Source organism: Coregonus clupeaformis, unplaced genomic scaffold (assembly GCF_020615455.1).
Source record: "Coregonus clupeaformis isolate EN_2021a unplaced genomic scaffold, ASM2061545v1 scaf1133, whole genome shotgun sequence".
Taxonomy (NCBI): Eukaryota; Metazoa; Chordata; class Actinopteri; order Salmoniformes; family Salmonidae; genus Coregonus; species Coregonus clupeaformis.
The window spans coordinates 82,685-110,186 of NW_025534587.1; the positions used below are offsets into that span (position 1 = coordinate 82,685).

The 27,502-nt window shown below is 43.0% G+C and overlaps 1 protein-coding gene across 1 annotated transcript; it reads left to right on the forward strand.

The window, feature by feature from the left end:
• Window positions 1-3,175: 3,175 nt before the first annotated feature.
• Window positions 3,176-16,978, forward strand: LOC123486316 (partitioning defective 3 homolog; the record flags this gene model as incomplete). The annotated part of the gene is made up of 3 exons (XM_045217583.1): window positions 3,176-3,296; window positions 10,514-10,644; window positions 16,180-16,978. Coding segments are annotated over 3 exons (715 nt in total), but the record flags the coding sequence as incomplete, so codon positions are not given.
• Between the last annotated feature and the right edge of the window lie 10,524 nt (window positions 16,979-27,502).

Genomic DNA, 27,502 nt, shown 5'->3' on the forward strand with positions numbered 1-27,502 from the left:
CGCTTCCTCACATGCTACAGGCATGGATGGAAGCTAGCTACGCATGTCAACACCCAGATAATGTGTCATCACCGGTTTTTACAGGAGCTAAATGGTGAAATTCATTTTGTTTGCAGTGTTGTTTTTTCCTTCTTCACCGGTTTCACGCTTTTAACCGTGTGTGTCTGACTGCAGCTGAGGCCCTCTGTGTGACGGTGGCACCACAGGGACTGCCCATGGTGGTTTGTTTGTGTTGTTCCATCAGTAAACAGTCTGATGAAAAGGAGAAGATGTAGTTGATAGAAGCAAATGGAGCATAATGGAGGTATTTAGACAGACTTCAATACTTGGAGGTTCTATATAATGTTGAAGGAAACAAACACCCTTTCATTGGCTGTGTAGAATACACAGAAAATAACAGATTTTTTTCTTAAAACAGTGTTTTGGCTTAACTAGGTAACGATAATGTGTTACCGATGCTACAGTGTTGGTTATGCAGTAGCTACCAGTAGTTGGAAAAAACAGAATCCTAGTCATAACAGTAGTCAAATCTCACAAGTCAATTATTTTGGAAATGTACTCCTCAAAAATTGCATGGATAACTTGCTAGTCTGTGTGATGTAGAATTTGATTGGTATATATGAAAATAATAAACTGTTCAGAAAACTATGTTTAGCATTGCTGATAATGTTTTGTCATTTCAATGAAACAGAAATGCAAAGTGTAGGTCTATCTTGTAATGGACAGGGAAGGGAAAGGAGGGCTGGTTAGCAGCATTGTACCCCAGCCTAAATACATGAAACCTCACAGGCCAATGATCCATTTAACACCCATCATCCATACAGATGAACATAATGTATGCTCACACCAGCACACATATACATAAAACCATGAGAATCAAATGGGGTATAACTAATGCAATTGATTTTAATGGTTGTATGGAACAACAGAGAGATTGTCAGAACGACGGCTTGCTTGTACTGCAGCAGGGTGCATATACATCCTACTCGATCCAACTAAATTCATCCTTTATGAGGTGCTATTTAGCTGTGTTTTAATGAAGGCTGATTGGCACTGCGTCCTAGTAGCTATTATCATCAGAAGGATGTGATTGCTGTAATCTGCAATTATGGGCCTAATTGTGCTTCAGGATCCTCTGGCTTTAAATGAGCAATCAGGTCTTCTACTGGTGTACCACCTGTAATTGCCACCTTGGAGCAGAGTGGGGACGACAGCGTGACAGCTTGACAGCTACGGTTTCAAACGAACGGCCATCTTAAGTGCCCCTCGCTGTTCTGGTTTTTCTTCCTGGTCTCCCTTACTTTTCCTTCTCTTTGTCTGTCTCTTCCCTTGCTCTCCCTCTGTTTCCTCTCTCTCCATCTCTCCCTCTGTTTCCTCTCTCTCTCTCCATCTCTCCCTCTGTTTCCTCTCTCTCTCCATCTGTCCCTCTTTCGCTGGTTCTCCCCCCTCCCATCCAATCCCTCCCTCTCTCCTCTATGGAATATATAAACAGGGCCCTAATATCAAGCTGGTTGTTTTATAATAATTATCCGTTGTGTCAGACCCTGCCTCTGTTGGTGGGGATTGAAAAGGAGAGGCTGATTAACTGAGGGGAGAGTATTGATTCCTATTGACAGGCTGATTATCTGAGGGGAGAGTATTGATTCCTATTGACAGGCTGATTAACTGAGGGGAGAGTATTGATTGTTATTGACAGGCTGATTAACTGAGGGGAGAGTATTGATTCCTATTGACAGGCTGATTAACTGAGGGGAGAGTATTGATTCCTATTGACAGGCTGATTAACTGAGTGGAGAGTATTGATTGTTATTGACAGGCTGATTAACTGAGGGGAGAGTATTGATTCTTATTGACAGGCTGATTAACTGAGGGGAGAGTATTGATTCCTATTGACAGGCTGATTAACTGAGGGGAGAGTGTATTCCTATTTACAGGCTGATTAACTGAGGGGAGAGTATTGGTTCATATTGACAGGCTGATTAACTGAGGGGAGAGTATTGATTCTTATTGACAGGCTGATTAACTGAGGGGAGAGTATTGATTCTTATTGACAGGATGATTAACTGAGGGGAGAGTTGATTCCTATTGACAGGCTGATTAACTGAGGGGAGAGTATTGATTCTTATTGACAGGCTGATTAACTGAGGAGATATAATTGATTCTTATTGACAGGCTGATTAATTGAGGGGAGAATATTGGTTCCTATTGACAGGCTGATTAACTGAGGGGAGAGTATTGATTCTTATTGACAGGATGATTAACTGAAGGGAGAGTTGATTCCTATTGACAGGCTGATTAACTGAGGGGAGAGTATTGATTCTTATTGACAGGCTGATTAACTGAGTAGAGAGTATTGATTCTTATTGACAGGCTAATTAATTGAGGGGAGAATATTGGTTCCTATTGACAGGCTGATTAACTGAGGGGAGAGTATTGATTGTTATTGACAGGCTGATTAACTGAGGGGAAAGTATTGATTCTTATTGACAGGCTGATTAACTGAGGAGAGAGTATTGATTCTTATTGACAGGCTGATTAACTGAGGGGAGAATATTGGTTCCTATTGACAGGCCTCTGAAAGCCAGTAATGAAAGGGATGCATACGAGTCTCCAACAGCAGCACTGTTTAATAACAACACTACACCATAAAGACCCACAATAAAGGGCCTTCTCCCAGTCTCAAAGGAACATGGATCACTCACAATGGTTCACCAGAGACTTTTTCTCTATGCCACATTTACTGTAAAGGATGAATGGATGGGGGGTTTGACAAGATATTAGTTCATTTGTTCTGTATGGAACTACATTTCGACAACACATTTCATTCTAAAATGGTTGAAAATTATATTAATTGGGCCAGTAACCGAAAGGTCGCTGGTTCGAATACCCGAGCCGACAAGGTGAGACGTCTGTCGATGTGCCCTTGAGCAAGACATTTAACCCTAATTTGCTCCAGTGGTGCCATACTACTATGGCTGACCCTGTAAAACAAGACATTTCACTGCACCTATCCGGTGTATGTGTCGAATCTGTTTTCATCCCCTTAACATATGGATAATAATGATGTCTGTACAGTTCTCTGTGTCACTCTTTGTGACACCGTTGTAAAACATGATATAATGCTGTTACTGCTCCTCTTCTTCTCTTACTATCTGTGTCCTCTTTGGTTCCGCAGCAACCGACTGGCGCCTAGTAACCATGACCGGATACGGCGTCTGAGGGTTGAGTTCCAGCAGGCGAGAGGAGAGGAGGACCCTGATGACCGCCGGCGCACATACAGCTTCGAGCAGCCCTGGGTGAGTGTTTAATAACCTGCAGTATGGACCTGCGCATTAACCCCAACCACTACCAGTGCTTCACGGACCTCCACACTAACTTCAACCACTTAACCCAAACCTGCCACCAGCCTAACCTAACCCAACTCCCCAGTCCAACGCTGCACGGACCTCCACACTAACCCAACCAACCCAACACAACCCAACCCCTTCTTCTCTGCCTGCCTGCTTACCTACCTACCTACCTGTCTACCAGTCTACCTGCCTGCCTGCCTGCCTGTCTGCCTACTCTGATGTAAACCTTACCAGGTTGACACTGGGACATGCTCAAAACTGATCCTGGACAACCTCAGTCATTTCTTCTCCTTAGGCGTCTCGTAACAGGCATTTTACTGGACTTTACTTCTAATCCTTTGCTGTGACCTCCGACCTGGAAGTAATTACTCATTATTAAAGTTCCCATCTTTCTCAGCTTTCCATTACTTTAAAAAAAATACTCTACATTGGGAGGATGATGAAATGAAAGAAGATGAGTTTACAGTGACAATGAATATCCAGAATGTTGAGACAAATTGACAGAGATCTTAAAATTCCTTAATTTCCCTCTTCATCAGAGTTAATTAAAGAATACTTTTTAATTAGATTGAAAGGGACATTTCTTCTTGTTTTTCTCTCCCTTTGATTGATCTTATACTGCAATGGGATTTATTTGGGTTTTAATTGGCTAAATGTAATCAACGTCATTCGTTTGGTTATTTAGATATATGGCTTATCTTTTATTTATCCTGCTGTGTGTGAAAATAGAACTGTTTCCATTTCTGTCAGTTACTGAAATGTAGTTAGTTTGATTTCCAACTCTGTTTTTTCAGCTGGAAAAAAACAGTTCAATTATTGTTGTGCTTATTCATAATAAGAAACCATTATTCATGCTGCCATCCTTGCCATTTACAAATCAAATGTTCTTCAACATTCAGCATGTTAATGTGTTGCTTTATTAGCTCTTACACTGATTACAATGATAAAAGCTCTTACAATGTTTCCTTTGTCCGTCAGTGGTTTACATCCAGGGGTTAAAGGTCATTCATGATTTTATCTTGATCTAACAACACAGAGGGTGCATCCCAAATGGCATCCTATTCCCTATAGTGCACTACATTTGACAAGAGCCCTATGGGAGAAATGGAGGCCAAATGGAGTTCCATGGGTCCTGGTCAAAAGTAGTGCACTATAAAAGGAATATGGCGCTATTTGGGGTGCAGACATAATAATACACCCTGTCAGATCCAGCATGGTGGGAACTGAGTCACCAGGTCAAAGGTCAAATAGCTGTGTATCTTTGCCATGTAATGGTTTGAGACAGACATAGCGGCTTGTGCTCTGACTTCCTGTGAAAAGATGACAGGCTAATGACCATGTGGAATAGAACAATTTCCTCAATTACGGGTCAATGTATTGAACCCTGCTGGTTAAAATATTTGGCCTCCATTCTCCTCTCATAGGAGCAACAATTCTCACCAGAGATTTTTAGTCTTACCATCCCTAATTTGTGATAAAGTTGATTTGAGACTGAGCACTGCTATGACTGTTGCGGCCATATATGCATTGCACTCGTTGTCTAACGCTTTAAGTTGACCATTGTCTCTCCAGCAAGACAAGCCTGTTTGCTCATGCTCACTTTTAACAGTCACACATGCCATAATGCCCATAGAGTAGTCAAACGGCCTCTATTTACCAGAGCTTTATAATAGCTTAGCTTTAGTGTTAAAAAATAAGTCAAATGGTCTGTATTAATCATAGCTTAGCCTCAGTGTTTGCCTTATTGAATTATCAAAGCCATGTAGCTTTGTTTAATCGTTTCACATTGTCTTCACTGGTATGTGAAGCGTAGGGACATTTTACTATCCCAAACGGCACCCTATTCCCTATATAGTGCACTACTTTTGACCAGAGATAGTGTACTAGTTTTGACCAGCGCTCTGGTCAAAAGTAGGGCATTATATAGGTAATAGGGTTCCATTTGGGATGTAGCCAGAGGCGTCTAAGGAAAAGAGGCCATGGAGAGCCTAATTGTTCCTGATTGTTTACATTGTTGAAAGTCTCCCACTGTTCCTCTGTAATAAGATATAGGCGGTCCCAGGAGTTATGGGGGCCTACTTTATTCATGTTACTCTTTCATATGCCGTTTTCATAATAATGTACAATCATACTGACAGAACTGGTTAAGAGAGATGGTAGGAGAGACATTATTTGAACTTTGAAAAGGGATTCCATTGAAACCGTGTAATCTGGCAAAAAAATGACAACAAGAAAGGACATGAAACTCAAGGTTGAAATTACGTTAAAATATCAGTTATTTATGATAAAGAGAAAAGTACCAATTTCCATATATCCATATATATTCCATATAAATATATAATTGGTTGTGTGTGTGTGTTGTGGCCAAGGAAAAATGATCTCTCTGTCTCTCCAAACCAACATGAGGACCTGATCAACGATAGGCTTCAGATTCAGACATAAACATCTAGAAATCACCTTAGCGCCCTCATTCTCCCCCTGGCCCTGGTAAAACAAACTGTTGGAGTGTTATGTTAACTTGTGAATGTAACTGTTTGTTTTGTGGTTGTGTTGCTTACTGAAATAAGCCCTAGTCAATCGTCGCTTCAGGCACTGATTTGCATGTTCTCATACCAGTCATACTAGCAAGACAGAGAGAGTGAGAGAGATAGATAGATATACACTGTATATAGGGAGAGAGAGAGAGAGAGAGAGAGAGAGAGAGAGAGAGAGATACACTGTATATAGGGAGGGAGAGAGAGAGAGAGATATATACACTGTATATAGGGAGGGAGAGAGAGAGAGAGAGAGATATACACTGTATATAGGGAGGGAGAGAGAGAGAGATATACACTGTATATAGGGAGGGAGAGAGAGAGAGAGAGATACACTGTATATAGGGAGGGAGAGAGAGATATATACACTGTATATAGGGAGGGAGAGAGAGATACACTGTATATAGGGAGGGAGAGAGAGAGAGAGATATACACTGTATATAGGGAGGGAGAGAGAGCGATAGATACAGAGAGAGACAGAGAATGAGTTAGACAGAGACAGACAGCCAGAGAGGAAGACAAACAGAAAGAGAGACAGAGCGAGGAGAATTAGTGTGTTTTTAATGTTGTGTTACCGGCGAGGGTTTAGCCCCAGCTCTCTCCTGAGAGTTAAAGTGAACTGAGGTGGGTCTGCTCTGCTCTCTCTCTCTCTCTCTCTCTCTCTCTCAATTCAATTCAATTCAATCTCTCTCTCTCTCTCTCTCTCCACAGAACCCTGCCTCAGGCTCTATAGCGAGAATGTTCCGGTCAGAACCTTGACTCCTCCTGTCTTCTATAATAGATTAATGGTGGTAATGCACAGCCCATGCCTGGCTGTCACACAACCTGAGCCAATTCGCACAATTAGCCCTCTTGTTTTCTCTCTCTCCCACATCGTAGGCCTAAGGTGCAGATTCCTTCTGAGAGGGGATTTCCAGATGTTCATCATAATAAACCACATGAATTTTCCCCATGAGGGCTGCCTCTCTGTTCTTAAGCAATAGCATTTATCTTTGTTGTTGGGTGGGAGAGATGGGTTGTGTCCCAAAAGGCGCCCTATTCCCTATATAGTGCACTACTTTTGACCAGAGCCCTATGGGCCCTATAATGACCCATATAGTGAATAGGGTGCCATTTGAGACGTAGCCATGGAGAAGCCTGTTGAGCATGACCATGACCACACAGAACAGAAGAGTGTTCTGCCATTATACTGGTGCTTGGATCAAAAACACCACCGGCTCCTATTAAAACCCTTATTTATGTGAATTCCTTTGAATTACAATCAATCCGCCCATAACCTACAAGGCTACAAACTCAGCCACCTTAGAAGCAGTACAGTTGAGGGGAATCCAGGAGATTTCTTGCCAATGCAGGAGGGAGAAACAGCATGTATGCGTGTTGAACTTGTTATCGTGAAATCATGTGAAGCATAAGCCCTTTTTAAGTGCAGTCACTTGACTTGGTAGAGGCCAGGGGTAAGGGGTAAGACGGTTTATAATCATAATACAACTCTGTACTGTGTTATGTGGCATTGCATCAGCTAAAATGTTGCATGAACCCAAGCACAGCCACAGCCACAGGGAGCAATATAGGGGGTTATGTTGTATGGTTGTATGATAATAGCTATTCACAGATAACAGAGACAGACACTACTATTCAAGGGCCTTGTCTTTATCATACTGCAGTGGTTCCTTAGATACAAAATTGTGTTTCTGTTCTGAGATAAGATATAGTGCAGAGAGAGAGCGAGTGTCTGGGAGAGAGGGAACTCAAGGGGAACATTGGGTTATGCAATTCCATTATTCTCTATGTAATAACATTCCCCCCTATTCTCCAGTACATACAGCATACTGCTGCTAGGAGCAGTAAAATGTAGACATACAGAATGAGCTCACATAATTATATATCTAATTCTTTACCAGCTCTTAAATGCCTTTTAAACCTCTCAGGAGGATGCATGCATATGGTCCTAATAACCAGGCTGGTCTGTTTTTGTTGTAGTTCCTATACGATGGAGATACTTTAAGTCTGAGATGTGGCGATAAAGAAAGCCACTTCCCATTTGTGTCGGTTCTCTGAGCTCTCTAAGTTCTCTGGGCTGAGTAGAGGAAGTGGTGGACCACACGGAGCGCTCTGCGGACAGAGGTGTAGCCTGGGGCGGCACACCCCTCCTCACCGCAAATGAACTAGCCCCGCTGTTAATAAATTGACAGGAATTGGATCCGTGTGAAACAATTTAGAGGGGGGAGTGGAGTCATTATCCATTATCCAACTGAGGTTTTATCCGTCCCGGCCCAGGCTTAGCCTTGCCTTCTCTTTTCATACTGTCTAGCCCTATGGGCCCTGGTCAAAAGTAGTGCACTACATAGGGAATAGAATGCCATTTGGGATACAACCTCTGTCTTTATCTGCACAAGTCAAGTACATTAGCAGGGAAATGTGTTCTATATGGCTGATTGTGTAAGGTGGAGCTGAGCGGAGCTCTGAAAGTCATTGTCTATGCCAGGGTTCATCAATTCTGGTCCTGGAGGGCCGAAACACTTCGGTTTTTTATTTCTACCTGGTAGTTAATTGCACTCACCTGGTGTCCCAGGTCTGAATTAGCCCCTGATTAGAAGGAGAGGATGAAAAACAGAGGTGTTTCGGCCCTCCAGGACTGGAATTGAAGAACCCTGGTCTATGCTATGGGGTAAACAGTAGGAACGTCCCAAATGACACCCTATTCCCTATATATAATGCGCTACTTTAGAAAAAATGTAGGGATGTAAAAAAAAAAAAGTATGTAGTGAGTAGGGTGCTATTTGGGAGAAAGACAGTGTTTTGGAAGAAGCCCAAATGTACGCACTGACCCCTCTCCTCACCCTGCTTTGATAGTCTAGATGGGGTTGGGTGAGTCTATGATCATAACTATTAGACTGTGTTTTTGGGAGGTCGGAGGTCCAAGACTCTCCCCTCTCTTTCCATCTGTTTTCATGTTTCTTTATTTTTGATAGCTGCACATCATTTTCATAATTATGTCTCAATCGCTCTCTCTCTCTCTCTCTGAATGTTCTTGTGTTTTAACAGGTGGTATATTTTTTCTCCATGGACTTGACAGGCTAGGCTATAAGCAACATGGAGGGAAAAACATGAAGTATTGACATTATTTTCCCTGTTGTTGAATAAAAAACTAACATGGACATATTTTGATTAGATTTTGACAAATGTCATGTTTTATATGGCATTGTATTCCCGCAGAACAGTGAATAATCAGATTCTCCTTCCTGGCTAATGGTATAACTCGGACTAATTCTGTCTCCCAGCCATTCCTCTTGCCTTCTTCTCTAACATGGCATCATCGACTGAGTCCCAAATGGCACCATATTCCCTACATAGTGCAGTACTTTTGACCAGAGCCTTATGGGCCCATGTCAAAAGTAGTGCTCTAAATATGGAATAGGGTGGCATTTGGGACAAAGCCATTCTCTTCTAAGGTTAGACCTCAGCTCCCTACAATAAGAAACCTGAATACAGGAAATGTCAAGCCTTGGGCTGGATTCCATCCTCCATCCCCCATTGAAATGAGATAAAAAGTGTATTTCTTTCGGCTTGCCAAATTATTTTCTCACCCTCCGCTTTTAGGCCCAATAAAATAATTTCATGTTTCCCTTACGCTTAATCTGATATGAGTTTATGTGTTCAAGTGTTTTTGAGTGGAGCGAGATGTGTAATTTCAGGGAAACCTGAAACATTGAGCTCAATTCATTTCACACATGTGTAATAGGTCCTGTGAAGCTCAATTGGGAGAGCATGGCCAAGCGCCAGGGTTGTGGGTTCGATTCCCAAGGGCTTAGGGAGAGGTTGGTGTGATTTCTGTAATTAGCCTGTTAGGCTGTTATTCCAGCTGTCAACGTGGAAATCTGCAGCCGACATTAGACATTTTAAAGATATTCTCTTGATGATACAGTACCTGTACTGACAGCATATCCCCCTCAGCCGCATATCCCTCAAAGCCTTTTATAGATAAATAAATAAATAAATGGCTAAAAAAAAATACTCAAGTCAACGCTTCTTCTGACACATCCTCCAAAGGTACAAGCACTTACATGCCTCTACTACTAATTAGGTTGTCATGTTTTTAATCAGCTAGCTCATTAGTAATGTGTCTGCGAGTGCGTGTGATGATTATACCATACCAACCATTCTGATGACTGCACACAACAAAGTCACAGAGCCACTTCCTCATTTGGATCAGGAAGTGGTAGTCAAGGTCACCAGCTACCAGCTGAAGCATGCCAACATTGGCCACAGGTAATGGTGGTGCCATAATGGCTCTCCACTCCGGGTCAAGGATGTGTGGTTTAGACTAATGACAGTATGAGCCTTTGCCAGGGTCAGAGGGGCATGTGTTTGCTTCATTAACACCTTCTACCATCCACTAACATCCTCCAACAAATAACCTCTTGCTCTTGAGAAACCCACCTTCCATCAACGTCTGGTCTTGTTAATAGAACTACACAATGCATTTTCTATAGGGTTTTATTAAGGGTTTCACTTTGTATAATGTCAAAATATCCAAAATCATTGTGTAAATGTGCTGTAAATATATATATTGTGTGTGTGTGTGTGTACGTGTACATGTGCTGTGTGTTACGGGGATGTGTGTTTCAGGCTAACTCGGGAACCTATACCCTGACCGGACACCAATCTGTGTCTGTGCAGTCACAGGTGCAGAGACCGAGACAAGACAAGAGACGAGACTCATTTACACAGGCCCAAAGACAGTACAGCTCCCTACCACGGTAAGACACACTATCGCTATCTCTCTCTCTCTCTCTCTCTCTCTCTCTCTCCCTCTCTCCCTCTCTCTCTTTCTTTCTTTCTTTCTTTCTTTCTTTATTTCTTTCTCTTTCTCTCTCTCTCTCTCTCTCTCTCTCTCTCTCTCTCTCTCTCTCTCTCTCTCTCTCTCTCTCTCTCTCTCTCTCTCTCTCTCTCTCTGTCATCTCTCTCTCTCTCTGTCATCTCTCTCTCTCTCTCTGTCATCTCTCTCTCTCTCTCTCTCTCTCTCTCTCTCTGTCATCTCTCTCTCTCTCTCTGTCATCTCTCTCTCTCTCTGTCATCTCTCTCTCTCTCTCTCTCTCTCTCTCTCTCCTTTCTCTTCTTTATTTCTTCTCTTCTCTCGTCTTCTATGTCCCTTGCTATCTCCATCTTTTAATCATACCCTCAGTCACACATTTCAAATCCACACTTTACTGAAGTTATCTCTAGACTGTTAAATTATTTTGGGCAAACTCTTTGAATGCAATCATTTAATACAATCCCAGGTAATGCTCTACTTTCTCTTTAGTGTTGACCAGAGGGAAACAAGTTCATCACATGGAAATCAAAACTTTCTACCACCTTCAGTGCCTTAAAAATAACGGTTTTCAGAGACGTTTATCTTAGCAACCTCCGCCATCCTCTTTCACAGCATTCAGAGCAGTAGCTGCATTACTTATCTCTTTTTCATTTATTTTGCATTTGTCAGAAACGTCAATAAAGCTTACAGTATCAGGGATGATCTGGAGCCCTCGGACCCACTTTAATATCAGTGTTTGCCTTCCCAGCTGTCTCTCTGTGACGACTTTAATATCAAGCTTCCTACCCTCTTTAATCGCACACACACGCACTCACACGCACTTCTCTAATCACTCTCAGTCAATGCAAATCTAATAGCCAACGGACGGAGGGACGCTGGTGTGATGGAAAGCTTCCTCGTCATCTTAAGCTTTACATACTTAAAGAAAAAAGCTAATCTTAACTGAAGGCAACTACTGATACAGTTTGACTGACTGCTATTTTGAGTAGATTTATTCCCATTTTCCTCATATCAACTTTTGTATTCTTCCCTCACTCCTCATTGTGCTGAAGAATAAGCCAAAGTTAGTGGTTGTATCATGGAATCTTTTTCAAACATGGAGGATGTAAAAAGTGAAGCTGATTTATATAGCTTTCACTGAATCAAATTGTGTTCTTTAGATAATTGCTACACGGCTCAGTTTAAACAATGACAGACCAGGCCATTATGTGTGTGTGTGTGTGGTCTTACATTCAGGAATTCTGATTTCATTGGCCAGAAAAAAACTGTTATGTTAGTCTCTAGAGACATTGAGTTCTAGAACCAGTAGAAGGAAGCAGGGGTCTGCACAAACAACACTCATTTAAACACACTGCTACGGTCTTAGATGGCGGTCTTAGGCGGTCACTCTTGGATTGATTAAAACGTGTCCCTGTCTATGGCTATGGATTTGTGGTCCACACACAAACGCACCAATCAATATGTGCAATGGCATGTTGACCAATCCATACATTTCCTTCATAGTTGTTTAAAACAGAAATGTTATTTGGCTTTGGTTGCAGCGGTGGGATTCGTTTGCTATCACTTTTCCCCATACCTACATTGACCAATCCATATATTTCTTTCATAGTTATTTTACAACACAGAGAAATTGTTTTTAATGTGACTATTGCTTTCCCCATACCTGCATTTAAAATGGTTTCTCTAGGGAAAGTCCTTCTCTCCTGAGGAAGATCATCGGACCATGTCCTTTGATAAGCATTCCTCCTATAATCTCATAGCCTCTTTCAGCCAGGGTCAGCTCAGTGTAGCATGCCCTTTGACCCTAAATAGGAAAGTCAGAGCAAACGTCAGGACACACACGGATCCTCATTAGGAACTCAAGTCTTACTCAGGACCCATAATACCCACAATCCCCTCTCCTCTTCCCTGTGTAATGACTTTAAAACGGGAAGCGAGGGCAGTCATCCATACAACCAAGAGGCCATTCCCAAAAACCCACTCTTCCCAAAACCCTCCTGAGAATCCATGCTATCTGATTACTGATAGGCTTAATGGTGGTCTGGGATGTGAGGATCGGAGGGTCGGACGTTTCTCTAATGAACTCTTGTTATTGGAACAGGATTAGTTAGGCCAGACAGGGTGAGGGAGGAGAGATGGGGGCTGATAGCCAGTCAGAAGGGTGCTTAGCTGGCGTAAGTAGCAGGTGGGATAAGCTTCGTTCAGTGGCCAGTTTGTACCTGCCAAACACACACACACACACACATGCACACTCACATTCCTCATGAAAGACAAGTAAAACATTGTTCCAAGTTTTTATATAATTTGTTTGTACAATATACCCATGGGCCTCTGGCATTGCAGGGACAAGGTACATGTTTTTCAGTGTTTATCTCTCTCCCTCACTGTGTGTGTGTGTGTGTGTGTGTGTGTGTGTGTGTGTGTGTGTGTGTGTGTGTGTGTGTGTGTGTGTGTGTGTGTGTGTGTGTGTGTGTGTGTGTGTGTGTGTGTGTGTGTGTGTGTGTGTGTGTGTGTGTGTGTGTACATGCCTGCATGTGTGAGTGTGTTTCCATTTTGATCAACCCTGATCTGTACCAGCTGCAGAAACACAGACATAGCAGCCAGCCCCAGATTTCTCTTGAAGCCAACTTCCTGAATGTGTTTGTTAAATTCTGTCCTTCTAAATTTAACCAACGTATTTCATAATAACGTATCTTTTGCTTTGATACCCTCCCCTCACTGTAAGTAAAGAATGCTTTTAATTACATTTATTGGAGAAGAGTAGGAGATACAGAGTTCAATATCACTGTGAAACTATTTCCCATACAGATTCTTTCCTCTTGATTGTATTTTCCCCCATATGAACCCCCCCTTCTACATCATCAGCACTACAACCCATGTTGGAACTACAAGTCACTAAGTTCTAAATGAAGCATCACAAGGTTCTAAACAAACACCTCCCACGTGAGCTGTGGCTGTTGTTGAGTCCAGATCCAGAGTACTCACTCTCTTTTTCTCTCTCCTTCTAAGAGTCTGAGCATGTGGTAAGACTCTCTCTACAGTGTGTCCCCACATCTGCCTTGGCTTTGATTCACACACACACAAACACACACACACAGACACACAAACACATACACACACAAAGATCCACAGTGTCTGAGTACTGGCATGTGTTTCAGCTCATCCCCTGTCCTCAGCCAGACGAGAGCACAGAGGCCACCATTCGCAATGGCTCATTTACAAGGGGATACACCGTTAAAATCAGACCAAGAGAAGGACAGATGGAGGGAGAGGGGGGGGGATGGAGGGATGGAGGGATGGACAGAAGGATAGAGGGGGAGGGATAGAGAATTATTACGATCTTATTTTTCTGCTGTTGTCATTGTCCAAAACGAATGCAGATGCGCGACCCAAGTCTCTGTGGCTGTATTATGTGGTATCATATGGACGTTTTATTTAAAACAGCTCCATGAAGAACTCAGGTCATATCAATAGCAGACCAGACCAGACCAGCTCCATGCAAATGTTCCTTTTTCACATCCCCTATCCTGATAAATATCTTGTTATCAGCCATTTTATTTTACTAACCACAGCAAACAGTCACTGAGCCATGTGTGTCATGAGCTACAGTTGAAGAGTGCAAAAACTCTGGCTTCGCTGGCCTTCTATAGGGTCCACGGTTGGCAGGCTAAAATAGGGCTGACTGCTTTGTACAGTTTTTAAATAGCAGCTTATACGTACAGTAGACCTCACTCTCGCCTCACCACCATACAGTTCTAGAGATAAGGAACAGGTCAGGCATCCATGGGCTCGGTCTCAAATTGCACCCTATTCCCTACAGAGCACAATGGGCCCTGGTCAAAGGCAGTGCACTGTGTAGGGAATAGGGTGCCATTTGGGAATCAGCCAGTCAGGACTGTGAGCTGCCTGTCACTAGTCTGAAAGTATGTCATGCCATGACCCCCAGCTCCCTGCTCCAGCTCCCTGTTCCAGCCCTGTTCTGTTCTGTGTGATGTGAACTCTAAACCCTTTTAAAATGTGTGAGGTCAGTGAGGTGTGAATGGGATCTCTCTCTCTCTCTTTGCACCCAAACGTACAGTAAAGGAAGACTGTCTCTCTCTGTCCCAAATGGCACCTTATTCCCTACATAGTGCACAACTTTTGACCAGCGCCCTATGGGCCCTGGTCAAAAGTAGTGCACTATATAGGGAATGAGGTGCCATTTGGGATTCAGCCACTGTCACACGTCTTCCATCACATCGCTTCCTTAATGGATCCTAATAATTGAGAAGGGGGCCAGGCACACACGTTAGCCAAAGAGGACACATCTCCCAATGATGGCTTTTAGACACAATTTAAGGGGTTGTGTGTGTGTGTGTGTGTGTGTGTGTGTGTGCGCTTCAATGCGTTTGTGTGTGTGCCTGCCTGTGTGGGGGGGTTGCATGCATCAAGTCAGTCATAGGCTGGCAGAAGACGGCTCGACTGAGGCGGATCACGCAGCAGAGAGGGCTGCCATTACTGTGTCTGTGGTAAATGTGCCCATCTCTAAAAGGAGATAAATGGATGAAAGCTGCAGTTTTGTGTGGAGGTTTTAACGTTTGTGTGTGTTTACACCCGTGGAAATAATGGTGCCGCTGGCGTTAACCACCCTCCATTTGTTCCCCTTCACTCTCTTTATGTTTCTTTATGTATCCTGTCTTTATGTCTTCATGTATCCTGTCTTTATGTCTTCATGTATCCTGTCTTTGTCTTCATGTATGCTGTCTTTGTCTTCATGTATCCTGTCTTTGTCTTCATGTACCCTGTCTTTATGTCTTCATGTATCCTGTCTTTGTCTTCATGTATCCTGTCTTTGTCTTAATGTATCCTGTCTTTATGTCTTCATGTATCCTGTCTTTGTCTTCATGTATCCTGTCTTTGTCTTCATGTATCATGTCTTTATGTCTTCATGTATCCTGTCTTTGTCTTCATGTATGCTGTCTTTGTCTTCATGTACCCTGTCTTTATGTCTTCATGTATCCTGTCTTTGTCTTCATGTATCCTGTCTTTATGTCTTCATGTATCCTGTCTTTGTCTTCATGTATCCTGTCTTTGTCTTCATGTACCCTGTCTTTATGTCTTCATGTGTCCTGTCTTTGTCTTCATGTATTCTGTCTTTATGCCTTCATGTGTCCTGTCTTTATGCCTTCATGTATCCTGTCTTTATGCCTTCATTTATCCTGTCTTTATGCCTTCATGTATCCTGTCTTTATGCCTTCATTTATCCTGTCTTTATGCCTTCATTTATCCTGTCTTTATGCCTTCATGTATCCTGTCTTTATGTCTTCATGTATCCTGATTCAATGTCATCATACAGAAAGAAGACCTTGGCAGATCTCCATCTCACTTTTGCATAATTTCTCCTTTTGTGTTTCTGGTGCATTATGCAACGTTTACAAAAAAAATAATCCTATACAACCACATTTAGCGCATGAGACTATGTTGTTATTGTGTCCTCTAGGCAACCTCGTAAGACCCCCAGCACAGTGTCCCAGGAGTCGTGTGACAAAGCCTACCCGCCGGGCGAGGTCTTCCAGACGGCCAAGGAGAACCCGCGCTACTCCAGCTACCAGGGCTCCAGGAACGGCTACCTGCACGCCGGGGCCAGCGGCTTCAACGCCCGCGTCCTGCTGGAGACCCAGGAGCTGCTGAGGCAGGAGCAGAGACGCAGGGAGCAGTCTGAGGCCAAGATGAGGCTACCACCGCCACAGGAGGGGGTCCCTGTCACCAACACCGGCTACGATGACATTCACCCAGCCCCGACTCCAACCCTGCCCCAGGATCCAGTCCTGCCCCAGGCCCCGATCCCTGTCCCAGCCACACCCAAGGGCCCGTACCGCCAGGATGTGCCCCCCTCTCCGTCTCAGCTGGCCAGGCTCAACAGGCTGCAGGGCTCAGAGAAAGGACGTCCATTTTACTCCTGAGGGGAAAGGGATTGGATAAGAGGAACTGGAGGATGGAGGAGGGGTTGATGATTTTCACCAGCAATAATATGAGAGTCTGGATCTTTTTAAAGTCAGCTAGCTATCTTTGGTTTCAACACAGAGGTTTAATTAATTGTATTTCAATGTTGGTGTTTTCATAACAAACCTCACAGTCAGGATTCTATTCACCCCAATCACCAGTTGTCTGGTCTGTGTCTGCCATCGTGATCTTCCCACTTTAAGTGCCTTGTGGGAAGACTGTCCTGCCTTAAAGGTCCAATGCAGCCGTTTTTATCTCAATATCAAATCATTTATGGGTAACAATAAAGTACCTTACTGTGATTGTTTTAAATTAAAATGGTCAAAAAGAAACTAAAATTACTTCTTAGCAAAGAGCAATTTCTCAAACAATAATAGGACTGTCTGGGAGTGGTCTGAGTGGGGAGGGGAAAACAGAAAACTAGCTGTTATCGGCAGAGGGGTTTGGAACTCTTTCTTATTGGTCTATTAACTAATTTACCACCAGGTGATGTCACCAGGCAGGCCAAAACTCCATCCCACCAAAGCAGGCTGAAATTTCAGGTGGTCTTTTCAAACAGTGCTTACACTAAAAGGGCATTATCATAATTTTCACAATTTCACAGCATTATTCCAACATAGTGTGGAAATATAAAACACAGGAAAATCACATTTTTGGCTGCACTGAGCCTTTAAGAGTCTAGTCCTCAACCTTCCTGTGGCTTGTGTATTTGGACACCTTTATCGTCCTGCAGTGTATCTACAAAACATTCTGACAATCAGCACCCCACAGTATTTTCACCCACATATCATGTGCAACCTCTGACGCAAGACATCAAGTGTATACTCCCAAGTATTTGTGTATGACCTAGATTGTGTCTGGGTGTGTTTCTGTAGGGTTCTGGATGATGGTGTCAGCATGTGCTGACATAAAGAGCACAGGGTTAACCAGCATGTCTGAACTCTGGGGTAAGACAACTCTACAGTTCCCAGCTACACTACAGAAGAGAATCCCCCCTGGTCTCTGGCACCCTTCTTATTTAAACTCAGCCTCGCATGCATTCTCTCTCTCTCTCTCTCTCTCTCTCTCTCTCTCTCTCTCTCTCTCTCTCTCTCTCTCTCTCTCTCTCTCTCTCTCTCTCTCTCTCTCTCTCTCACATTTTATCCTCTCCTCTTGTTTTTGTTCTTCTTTCTTTTGTTGTTCTCCTCCCTTCTCCCTTCTCCTCCCTTCTCCCCCCTTCTCCCCCTCTCCTCTCCTCCTCAACCAGAGGTAAACCTTTAGATCTCGTTTCACTGTGGGGTTTCAGGCTGGGTTTCTGTATAAGCACTTTTTGACATCTGCTGATGTAAAAAGGGCTTTATAAATACATTTGATTTGAACTTGATTTGTCATCTGGGGGATTCATCAGTATAAACGAGGTCAGGGTTGGGTTATTAATTCATGTAGCTCATTAAACATGTATCTGTGTGTTGTCTGGGCGGCGCTAGAGAGGGGGTGGTGGATGGGTTAGAGGTAGAGTGGGGGTGTGTGCCTTGCTGTTTGGCCTTTGCCTTGGCTGAGTCACTGTAACTAAAGCCAGTCTGAAACCAGTCTGTCCTGACCCATCCGACTGACTGCTGCTCCACAATTAATTTTTCATTAAGGTGGTTACCGGGAAACCACATACTGTTCACTACAACGTTCCTAAACAACGTCACACTACAGCCTCACAGCATGACTGTCTGTCTTTCCCGAGGCCCAGCTAAAACTACAATCTCTGTTTCATTTTATTTCATTTTACTACCGTTTATAAGTAATCGATACTGTCGTAATTCATTTTTTAACCACCGTTGCTATATTTTTTTATCATCTGTGTGTGGGTGAGAAGTGTGTGTGTGTGCGTGTGTGGGTGCGTGTGTGGCTTTGTGCGTGTGTGCGTATGTGTGTACGTATGTGCGTGTGTGTTTTAGTATCTGTTAACAGTGCCTGTAATGTGATGCCTCCCATGTCTTTGAATATACCTTGGCAGAGGTTGAAACAATGGGTGTCAATGAAACGGCAATAGGAGAGGAGTGGAAGTGAATAAGACAGGAGTGGAAGGTGGGAGGTGGGAACGAGGCAGTCTGTAAGGGTAGATTGACCCTACTACTATTTATTCTATCGCTTCCTCAGAAGTATTCCATTGAGCTGCTGGAACAGAACAGGGCTGGAGAAAAGGCACATTTGGCATTCCCACTACTTCCATATTCACTCGCTCTCTCTTTTGCTATTTTTTATCGCTTCCTCTCTTGCTTTCCCTCTCCCTCTTCTCTTTCGCGTGCTCTCTCTTTCGCACTCTCTCCCCAAAATGGTATATGTTTCTCAATAAGTGATATCGCCCTCCGTTCCAAACATATTGCTAACATATTACTCCTTTCTCTGCTTTTTACTGTGGGACTAAATCTATTCTGGGTTGTAAGGAGGAGGAGTCGGGGGAAGGGTGAGAATATTGTAACACAACAGCTGTTTTTGGTGCTTGATGTTTCCACAGTGTTCCACTTGGAAGTGGATCAAGTGCCATACCCGACAAGGAATTGCTTTGTAAAGCAAATATTACTTCATGCACATTTCCATTTTTTTTTTTTTTTTTTATGCATTTAAGATCTTTGTTTGTGTTGTCTGTCTTAATGACACATTGATTGCATTGTTTTCCGTGCCACAAAGCTATTGTTTTAATCACATGAGAAAAATAGTAATCCTACACAATGAATTTTTATGACTGTTCCTTGTCATCTTTTATAAATGGTAATTTGGTACTATCCATGGTGTTTTCCCAATGACTTATGTAATAAGAACAGTGCAATTGGTTTATAAGAATTGTACATGGTGTATTAAAAACTGTATACAGCCTCTGTCTCTGTACTGTACATAGCACATTTGACAAAATAAAGAAATATGGAAGGCTGCTTCCATCCTGGTTACAACTAGCTGGAACTTTGTGGAACAAACTGAAACAAATATGAAAGTGGCCCTGTTGCTAATGCTTACGTCTCCAACAATGTCGTTGTTGTAACAGATTCACAAAGTATTCATTGTCTCTGAGTACAACTTCATTGACTGTGATTTTGGTGGTGAGGACGTTCCAAACTAAGAATATGGACCAGAAACTACAAAGGAAAGGGAAACAAGAGAACAGAAGCATCTTTCTCTTTCTACCATCTTCAATGTTTGTGTCCCAAATGGAATCCTATTCCCTTTATAGTGCACTATATAGGGAATAGGGTGCCATTGTGGACGCATCCCATGTCATTGATCCTCTGGCTGATAGATCACTCTAAAGTTGGCTCAGAGCTATCACATCACAGGGCTGGCCAACAGGCTAATGGGACGGCTAATGACTCAGTCAGCCATAAAGACTATTGTCATATTTATGAAGTTCAACTAACTCTTAGGGAACCAGCAGGTTTTTAGTGAAGCTGGCTCTGTTCCCATTTATATTTCTAAAGGAATCTGCGAGAAGTACTGTAGTTCTGTAAAATCTTCGCCTGGAAGAAAGGGAAGATAAGTTGAAGGGATCAAACTGTTCTGAAAGGAGAGAGAATGTTCTGTTTTCGAGGAGAAAGAGTGTTCACCTCGCTGTGGATAAAGATATACTGTAACTAACTTTCTCTCCCTCTCTCTCTCGCTCTCTGATATATTGTAACTGTACTTATCTCTCCCTCTCCCTCTTGCTCTCCCTCTCTCGCTCTCTCTCTCTCTCTCTCTCTCTCAGGGAGAACCAGATTAGTAAAAATTGAGGACTCAAACTGTATAAAATCTCCCTTGCTGTCAGTACAGCTCTGATATTCACCTTCTAGACCCCATATACCCAGCATTAAACCCCATAAAGGAAACTCGAAAGACTATCCTCTGAATGAACCCCGCTCTGTACACCAGGGAGGTAGAGTATTCCCCGGCACTGCTTTTGATGGAGTATAGTATCACTAAACCAAACAGAACCAGAGAGGATCCACCTGGGTTTTAGTTCAACATTCACTTTCTACACTGAACAAAAATATAAACGCAACATGTAAAGTGTTGGTCCCATGTTTCATGAGCAGAAATAAAAGATCGCAGAAATGTTCCATACGCACAAAAAGTTTATTTCGCTCAAATTTTGTGAACAAAATTGTTTACATCCCTGTTAGTGAGCATTTCTCCTTTGCCAAGATAATCCATCCACTTGACAGGTGTGGCATATCAAGAAACAGGTGCACCTTGTGCTGGGGACAATAAAAGACCACTCAAAATTGTGCAGTTTTGTCAAACAACACAATGCCACAGATTTCTCAAGTTTTGAGGGAGCATGCAATTGGCATGCTGACAGCAGGAATGTCCACCAGAGCTGGTGCCAGAGAATTTAATGTTCATTTCTGTACCATAAGCCGCCCCGTCGTTTTAGAGAATTTGGCAGTACATCCAACCGGCCTCACAACCGCATACAACGTGTATGGCGTCATGTGGGTGAGCGGTTTGATGATGTCAACTTTGTGAACGGAGTGCCCCATGGTGGCGGTGGGCTTATGGTATGGGCAGACATAAGCTACGGACAACGAACACAATTGCATTTTATTGATGGCAATTTGAATGCACAGAAATACGTGACGAGATCCTGAGGCCCATTGTGAGGCCCATTTCTTTTAAGGTATCTGTGCCCAACAGATGCATATCTGTATTCCCTGTCATGTAAAATCCATAGATTAGGGCCTAATGGTGTCCACATACAGTGGGGAGAACAAGTATTTGATACACTGCCGATTTTGCAGGTTTTCCTACTTACAAAGCATGTAGAGGTCTGTAATTTTTATCATAGGTACACTTCAACTGTGAGAGACGGAATCTAAAACAAAAATCCAGAAAATCACATTGTATGATTTTTAAGTAATTAATTTGCATTTTATTGCATGACATAAGTATTTGATACATCAGAAAAGCAGAACTTAATATTTGGTACAGAAACCTTTGTTTGCAATTACAGAGATCATACGTTTCCTGTAGGTCTTGACCAGGTTTGCACACACTGCAGCAGGGATTTTGGCCCACTCCTCCATACAGACCTTCTCCAGATCCTTCAGGTTTCGGGGCTGTCGCTGGGCAATACGGACTTTCAGCTCCCTCCAAAGATGTTCTATTGGGTTCAGGTCTGGAGACTGGCTAGGCCACTCCAGGACCTTGAGATGCTTCTTACGGAGCCACTCCTTAGTTGCCCTGGCTGTGTGTTTTCGGGTCGTTGTCATGCTGGAAGACCCAGCCACGACCCATCTTCAATGCTCTTACTGAGGGAAGGAGGTTGTTGGCCAATATCTCGCGATACATGGCCCCATCCATCCTCCCCTCAATACGGTGCAGTCGTCCTGTCCCCTTTGCAGAAAAGCATCCCCAAATAATGATGTTTCCACCTCCATGCTTCACGGTTGGGATGGTGTTCTTGGGGTTGTACTCATCCTTCTCAACCTTCTCCCATTCCTCCTCTGGATCATCCAGATGGTCATTGGCAAACTTCAGACGGGCCTGGACATGCGCTGGCTTGAGCATGGGGACCTTGCGTGTGCTTCAGGATTTTAATCCTACTAATGGTTTTCTTTGAGACTGTGGTCCCAGCTCTCTTCAGGTTATTGACCAGGTCCTGCCGTGTAGTTCTGGGCTGATCCCTCACCTTCCTCATGATCATTGATGCCCCGCGAGGTGAGATCTTGCATGGAGCCCCAGACCGAGGTTGATTGACCGTCATCTTGAACTTCTTCTATTTTCTAATAATTGCACCAACAGTTGTTGCCTTCTCACCAAGCTGCTTGCCTATTGTCCTGTAGCCCATCCCAGCCTTGTGCAGGTCTACAATTGTATCCCTAAAGTCCTTACACAGCTCTCTGGTCTTGGCCATTGTGGAGAGGTTGGAGTCTGTTTGATTGAGTGTGTGGACAGGTGTCTTTTATACAGGTAACAAGTTCAAACAGGTGCAGTTAATACAGGTAATGAGTGAAGAACAGGAGGGCTTCTTAAAGAAAAACTAACAGGTCTGTGAGAGCCAGAATTCTTACTGGTTGGTAGGTGATCAAATACTTATGTCATGCAATAAAATGCAAATTAATTACTTAAAAATCATACAATGTGATTTTCTGGATTTTTGTTTTAGATTCCGTCTCTCACAGTTGAAGTGTACCTATGATAAAAAAGCATTCAAAAGTGACCAAAACATCAACCAGGAAGCATAGGAACTGAGAAGTGGTCTGTGGTCACCACCTGCAAAACCAGTCCTTTATTGGGGGTGTCTTGCTAATTGCCTATAATTTCCACCTGTTGTCTATTCCATTTGCACAACAGCATGTGAAATGTATTGTCAATCAGTGTTGCTTCCTAAGTGGACAGTTTCATTTCACAGAAGTGTGATTGACTTGGAGTTACATTGTGTTGTTTAAGTGTTCCCTTTATTTTTTTGAGCAGTGTGTATATATATATATATATACATATATACATACATACATACATACAGTAGATTCAGTCTCTCACAGTTGAAGTGTACCTATGTAGGGTTCGCCGACCAACAAAAAAATGGCATATTATATTATTATTATTATAAAAATTACAGACCTCTACATGCTTTGTAAGTAGGAAAACCTGCAAAATCGGCAGTGTATCAAAAACTTGTTCTCCCCACTGTAACTAACAAAATGTCATGGTCCAAACACATTTACATTTACATTTACGTCATTTAGCAGATGCTCTTATCCAGAGCGACTTACAAATTGGTGCATTCACCTTACGATAACCACTTTACAATATGTTTTTATTTTTATTTTATTTTTGGGGGGGGTGGGGTAAGGGGGGGTAGAAGGATTACTTTATCCTATCCCAGGTATTCCTTAAAGAGGTGGGGTTTCAAGTGTCTCCGGAAGGTGGTGAGTGACTCCGCTGTCCTGGCGTCGTGAGGGAGCTTGTTCCACCATTGGGGTGCCAGAGCAGCGAACAGTTTTGACTGGGCTGAGCGGGAACTGTGCTTCCGCAGAGGTAGGGGGGCCAGCAGGCCAGAGGTGGATGAACGCAATGCCCTCGTTTAGGTGTAGGGACTGATCAGAGCCTGAAGGTACGGAGGTGCCGTTCCCCTCACAGCTCCATAGGCAAGCACCATGGTCTTGTAGCAGATGCGAGCTTCAACTGGAAGCCAGTGGAGTGTGCGGAGGAGCGGGGTGACGTGAGAGAACTTGGGAAGGTTGAACACCAGACGGGCTGCGGCATTCTGGATGAGTTGTAGGGGTTTAATGGCACAGGCAGGGAGCCCAGCCACAGCGAGTTGCAGTAATCCAGACGGGAGATGACAAGTGCCTGGATTAGGACCTGTGCCGCTTCCTGTGTAAGGCAGGGTCATACTCTCCGAATGTTGTAGAGCATGAACCTACAGGATCGGGTCACTGCCTTGATGTTAGCGGAGAACGACAGGGTGTTGTCCAGGGCCACGCCAAGGCTCTTCGCACTCTGGGAGGAGGACACAACGGAGTTGACAACCGTGATGGCGAGATCATGGAACGGGCTGTCCTTCCCCGGGAGGAAGAGCAGCTCCGTCTTGCAGAGGTTCAGCTTGAGGTGGTGATCCGTCATCCACACTGATATGTCTGCCAGACATGCAGAGATGCGATTCGCCACCTGGTTATCAGAAGGGGGAAACACTCCAAGATTGTGGTGACGAGGGCACGACAACCCCTATTCCCCCTCAGAAGAAGATTTGGCATGGGTCCTCAGATCCTCAAAAAGTTATACAGCTGCACTATCGAGAGCATCCTGACTGTGGCCAAGCTTCCTGCCATCCAGGATCTCTATACCAGGCGGTGTCAGAGGAAGGCCCTAAAGGTTTTCAAAGATTCCATCCACCCTAGTCATAGACTGTTCTCTCTGCTACCGCATGGCAAGCGGTACCGGAGCGCCAAGTCTAGGTCCAAAAGGCTCCTTAACAGCTTCAACTCCCAAGCCATAAGACTGCTAAAAAGTTAATGAAATAGCTACCCGGACTATTTGCATTGACCCCCTTTTTTACGCTGCTGCTACTCGCTGTTTATTATCGATGCATAGTCACTTTAACCCTACCTATATGTACAGTGAGGGAAAAAGTATTTGATCCCCTGCTGATTTTGTACGTTTGCCCACTGACAAAGAAATGATCAGTCTATAATTTTAATGGTAGGTTTATTTGAACAGTGAGAGACAGAATAACAACAAAAAACTCCAGGAAAATGCATGTCAAAAATGTTATAAATTGATTTGCATTTTAATGAGGGAAATAAGTATTTGACCCCCTCTCATTCAGAAAGATTTCTGGCTCCCAGGTGTCTTTTATACAGGTAACGAGCTGAGATTAGGCGCACACTCTTAAAGTGAGTGCTCCTAATCTCAGTTTGTTACCTGTATAAAAGACACCTGTCCACAGAAGCAATCAATCAATCAGATTCCAAACTCTCCACCATGGCCAAGACCAAAGAGCTCAGGGACAAGATTGTAGACCTACACAAGGCTGGAATGGGCTACAAGACCATCGCCAAGCAGAAACAATTGGTAACACACCACGCCGTGAAGGACTAAAATCCTGCAGCGCACGTAAGGTCCCCCTGCTCAAGAAAGCACATATACAGGCCCGTCTGAAGTTTGTCAATGATCATCTGAATGATTCAGAGGAGAACTGGGTGAAAGTGTTGTGGTCAGATGAGACCAAAATGGAGCTCTTTGGCATCAACTCAACTCGCCGTGTTTGGAGGAGGAGGAATACTGCCTATGACCCCAAGAACACCATCCCCACCGTCAAACATGGAGGTGGAAACATTATGCTTTGGGGGTGTTTTTCTGCTAAGTGGACAGGACAACTTCACCGCATCAAAGGGACGATGGACGGGGCCATGTACCGTCAAATCTTGGGTGAGAACCTCCTTCCCTCAGCCAGGCCATTGAAAATGCGTAGTGGATGGGTATTCCAGCATGACAGTGATCCAAAACACACGGCCAAGGCAACAAAGGAGTGGCTCAAGAAGAAGCACATTAAGGTTCTGGAGTGGCCTAGCCAGTCTCCAGACCTTAATCCCATAGAAAATCTGTGGAGGGAGCTGAAGGTTCGAGTTGCCAAACGTCAGCCTCAAAACCTTAATGACTTGGAGAAGATCTGCAAAGAGGAGTGGAACAAAATCCCTCTGGAGATGTGTGCAAACCTGGTGGCCAACTACAAGAAACGTCTGACCTCTGTCAAACCTGGTGGCCAACAAGGGTTTCGCCACCAAGTACTAAGTCATGTTTTGCAGAGGGTCAAATACTTATTTCCCTCATTAAAATGCAAATCAATTTATAACATTTTTGACATGCGTTTTTCTGGATTTTTTTGTTGTTATTCTGTCTCTCACTGTTCAAATAAACCTACCATTAGAATTATAGACTGATCATGTCTTTGTCAGTGGGCAAACGTACAAAATCAGCAGGGGATCAAATACTTTTTTCCCTCACTGTACATATTACCTCAATTACCTCGACTAACCTGTACCCCCGCACATTGACTCGGTACCGGTACCCCATGTATATAGCCTCTTTACTGTTATTTTATTGTGTTACTTTTTTTCTGCTTTTGTTTATTTTATTAGTTATTTCTTTAGCAAATATTTTCTTACTTTTAAAACAATTCAGCATTATTGGTTAAGGGCTTGTAAGTAAGTATTTCACGTAAGGTCTACACCTGTTGTATTCGGCGCATGTGACAAATACAATTTGATTTGATTTAATTTATTTATTTCAATTGACTGATTTCGACATATGAACTGTAACTCAGTAAAATCTTTGAAATTGTTGCATGTTGCATTTATATTTTTGTTCAGTATAGTTAAAGATGAAGGATCTTAATTTGATCATTCTTTTGTTGCTGAGAGTTTTCATGCCCAGCAGGAAATGCAAACTTGTAGTATATTCAAGGTTTAAAACGGTTTCTAAAGTTTGTAATTTCCACTTTAAAATGTCAGACTTTATTTGCCCTAATGAAAAATGTATCAACCCCTACAAAAAATGTCCATGAATTATAATCCACATAATAATTAACATTTCCTGTTGCTGCAGGATAATGTTCCTACTGTAGCAAACTGGCTTAAATTAAGATCGTACATCATTGCAGTTAGTTAATCTCTCACTTTCTAGTTAGTTCATCCATCATTCATTTTCTAGTTTGAAAGTACTACTACTTTCTATTCCAGTGCTGTCATATTAAACACCTCTTGGTCTTCCGTGATGTCAGCCTGGTAAGGGAAACAAAATTATTGATTGGTAAAAAAAACAGTTAAGAAAATATACAAAATTGGCAAAAAAAAAGCCCACTGAATAATCTTTTTAATAAAGATTATTTTCAAACGAAAAAAATATTTAAAAAAAGACTAGATATGATGCAAACAACTATCAGAGATTTCATGAGAGAAAACAGAAAGATATGTTAAAAGATTATCTAGTCTTAACAATAGGTAAGGGACAGTAAAACTGAGGCCCCAGAGTTAGGGGATCAGGAGGGTGAGATTAGTGGCATCACTGAGTAGAAGACGATGACGAATAGTCACAAGTGAACCATACAATTGCCTCAAGTGACGGAGAAATGCAAATATCCTCATAAATTGAATTGATTTCAACTTGGTCATAAAAATGCTCTCATAAAAAAAACGATGTACATAACAGGACTGTATTTTATAATGCCTACTCTATCTGTAATATGTTTCCAGTTGCTGCTGGATCAGTTTATGATACAATTTTGTGCCGTTTTTGTTCCTTTTATGTTTTCGCCAGTGTCTTTTCGGCTGTTCGCCAACACAACATATTTTCTTGAGGCAAGTCGAAGTTCGGTA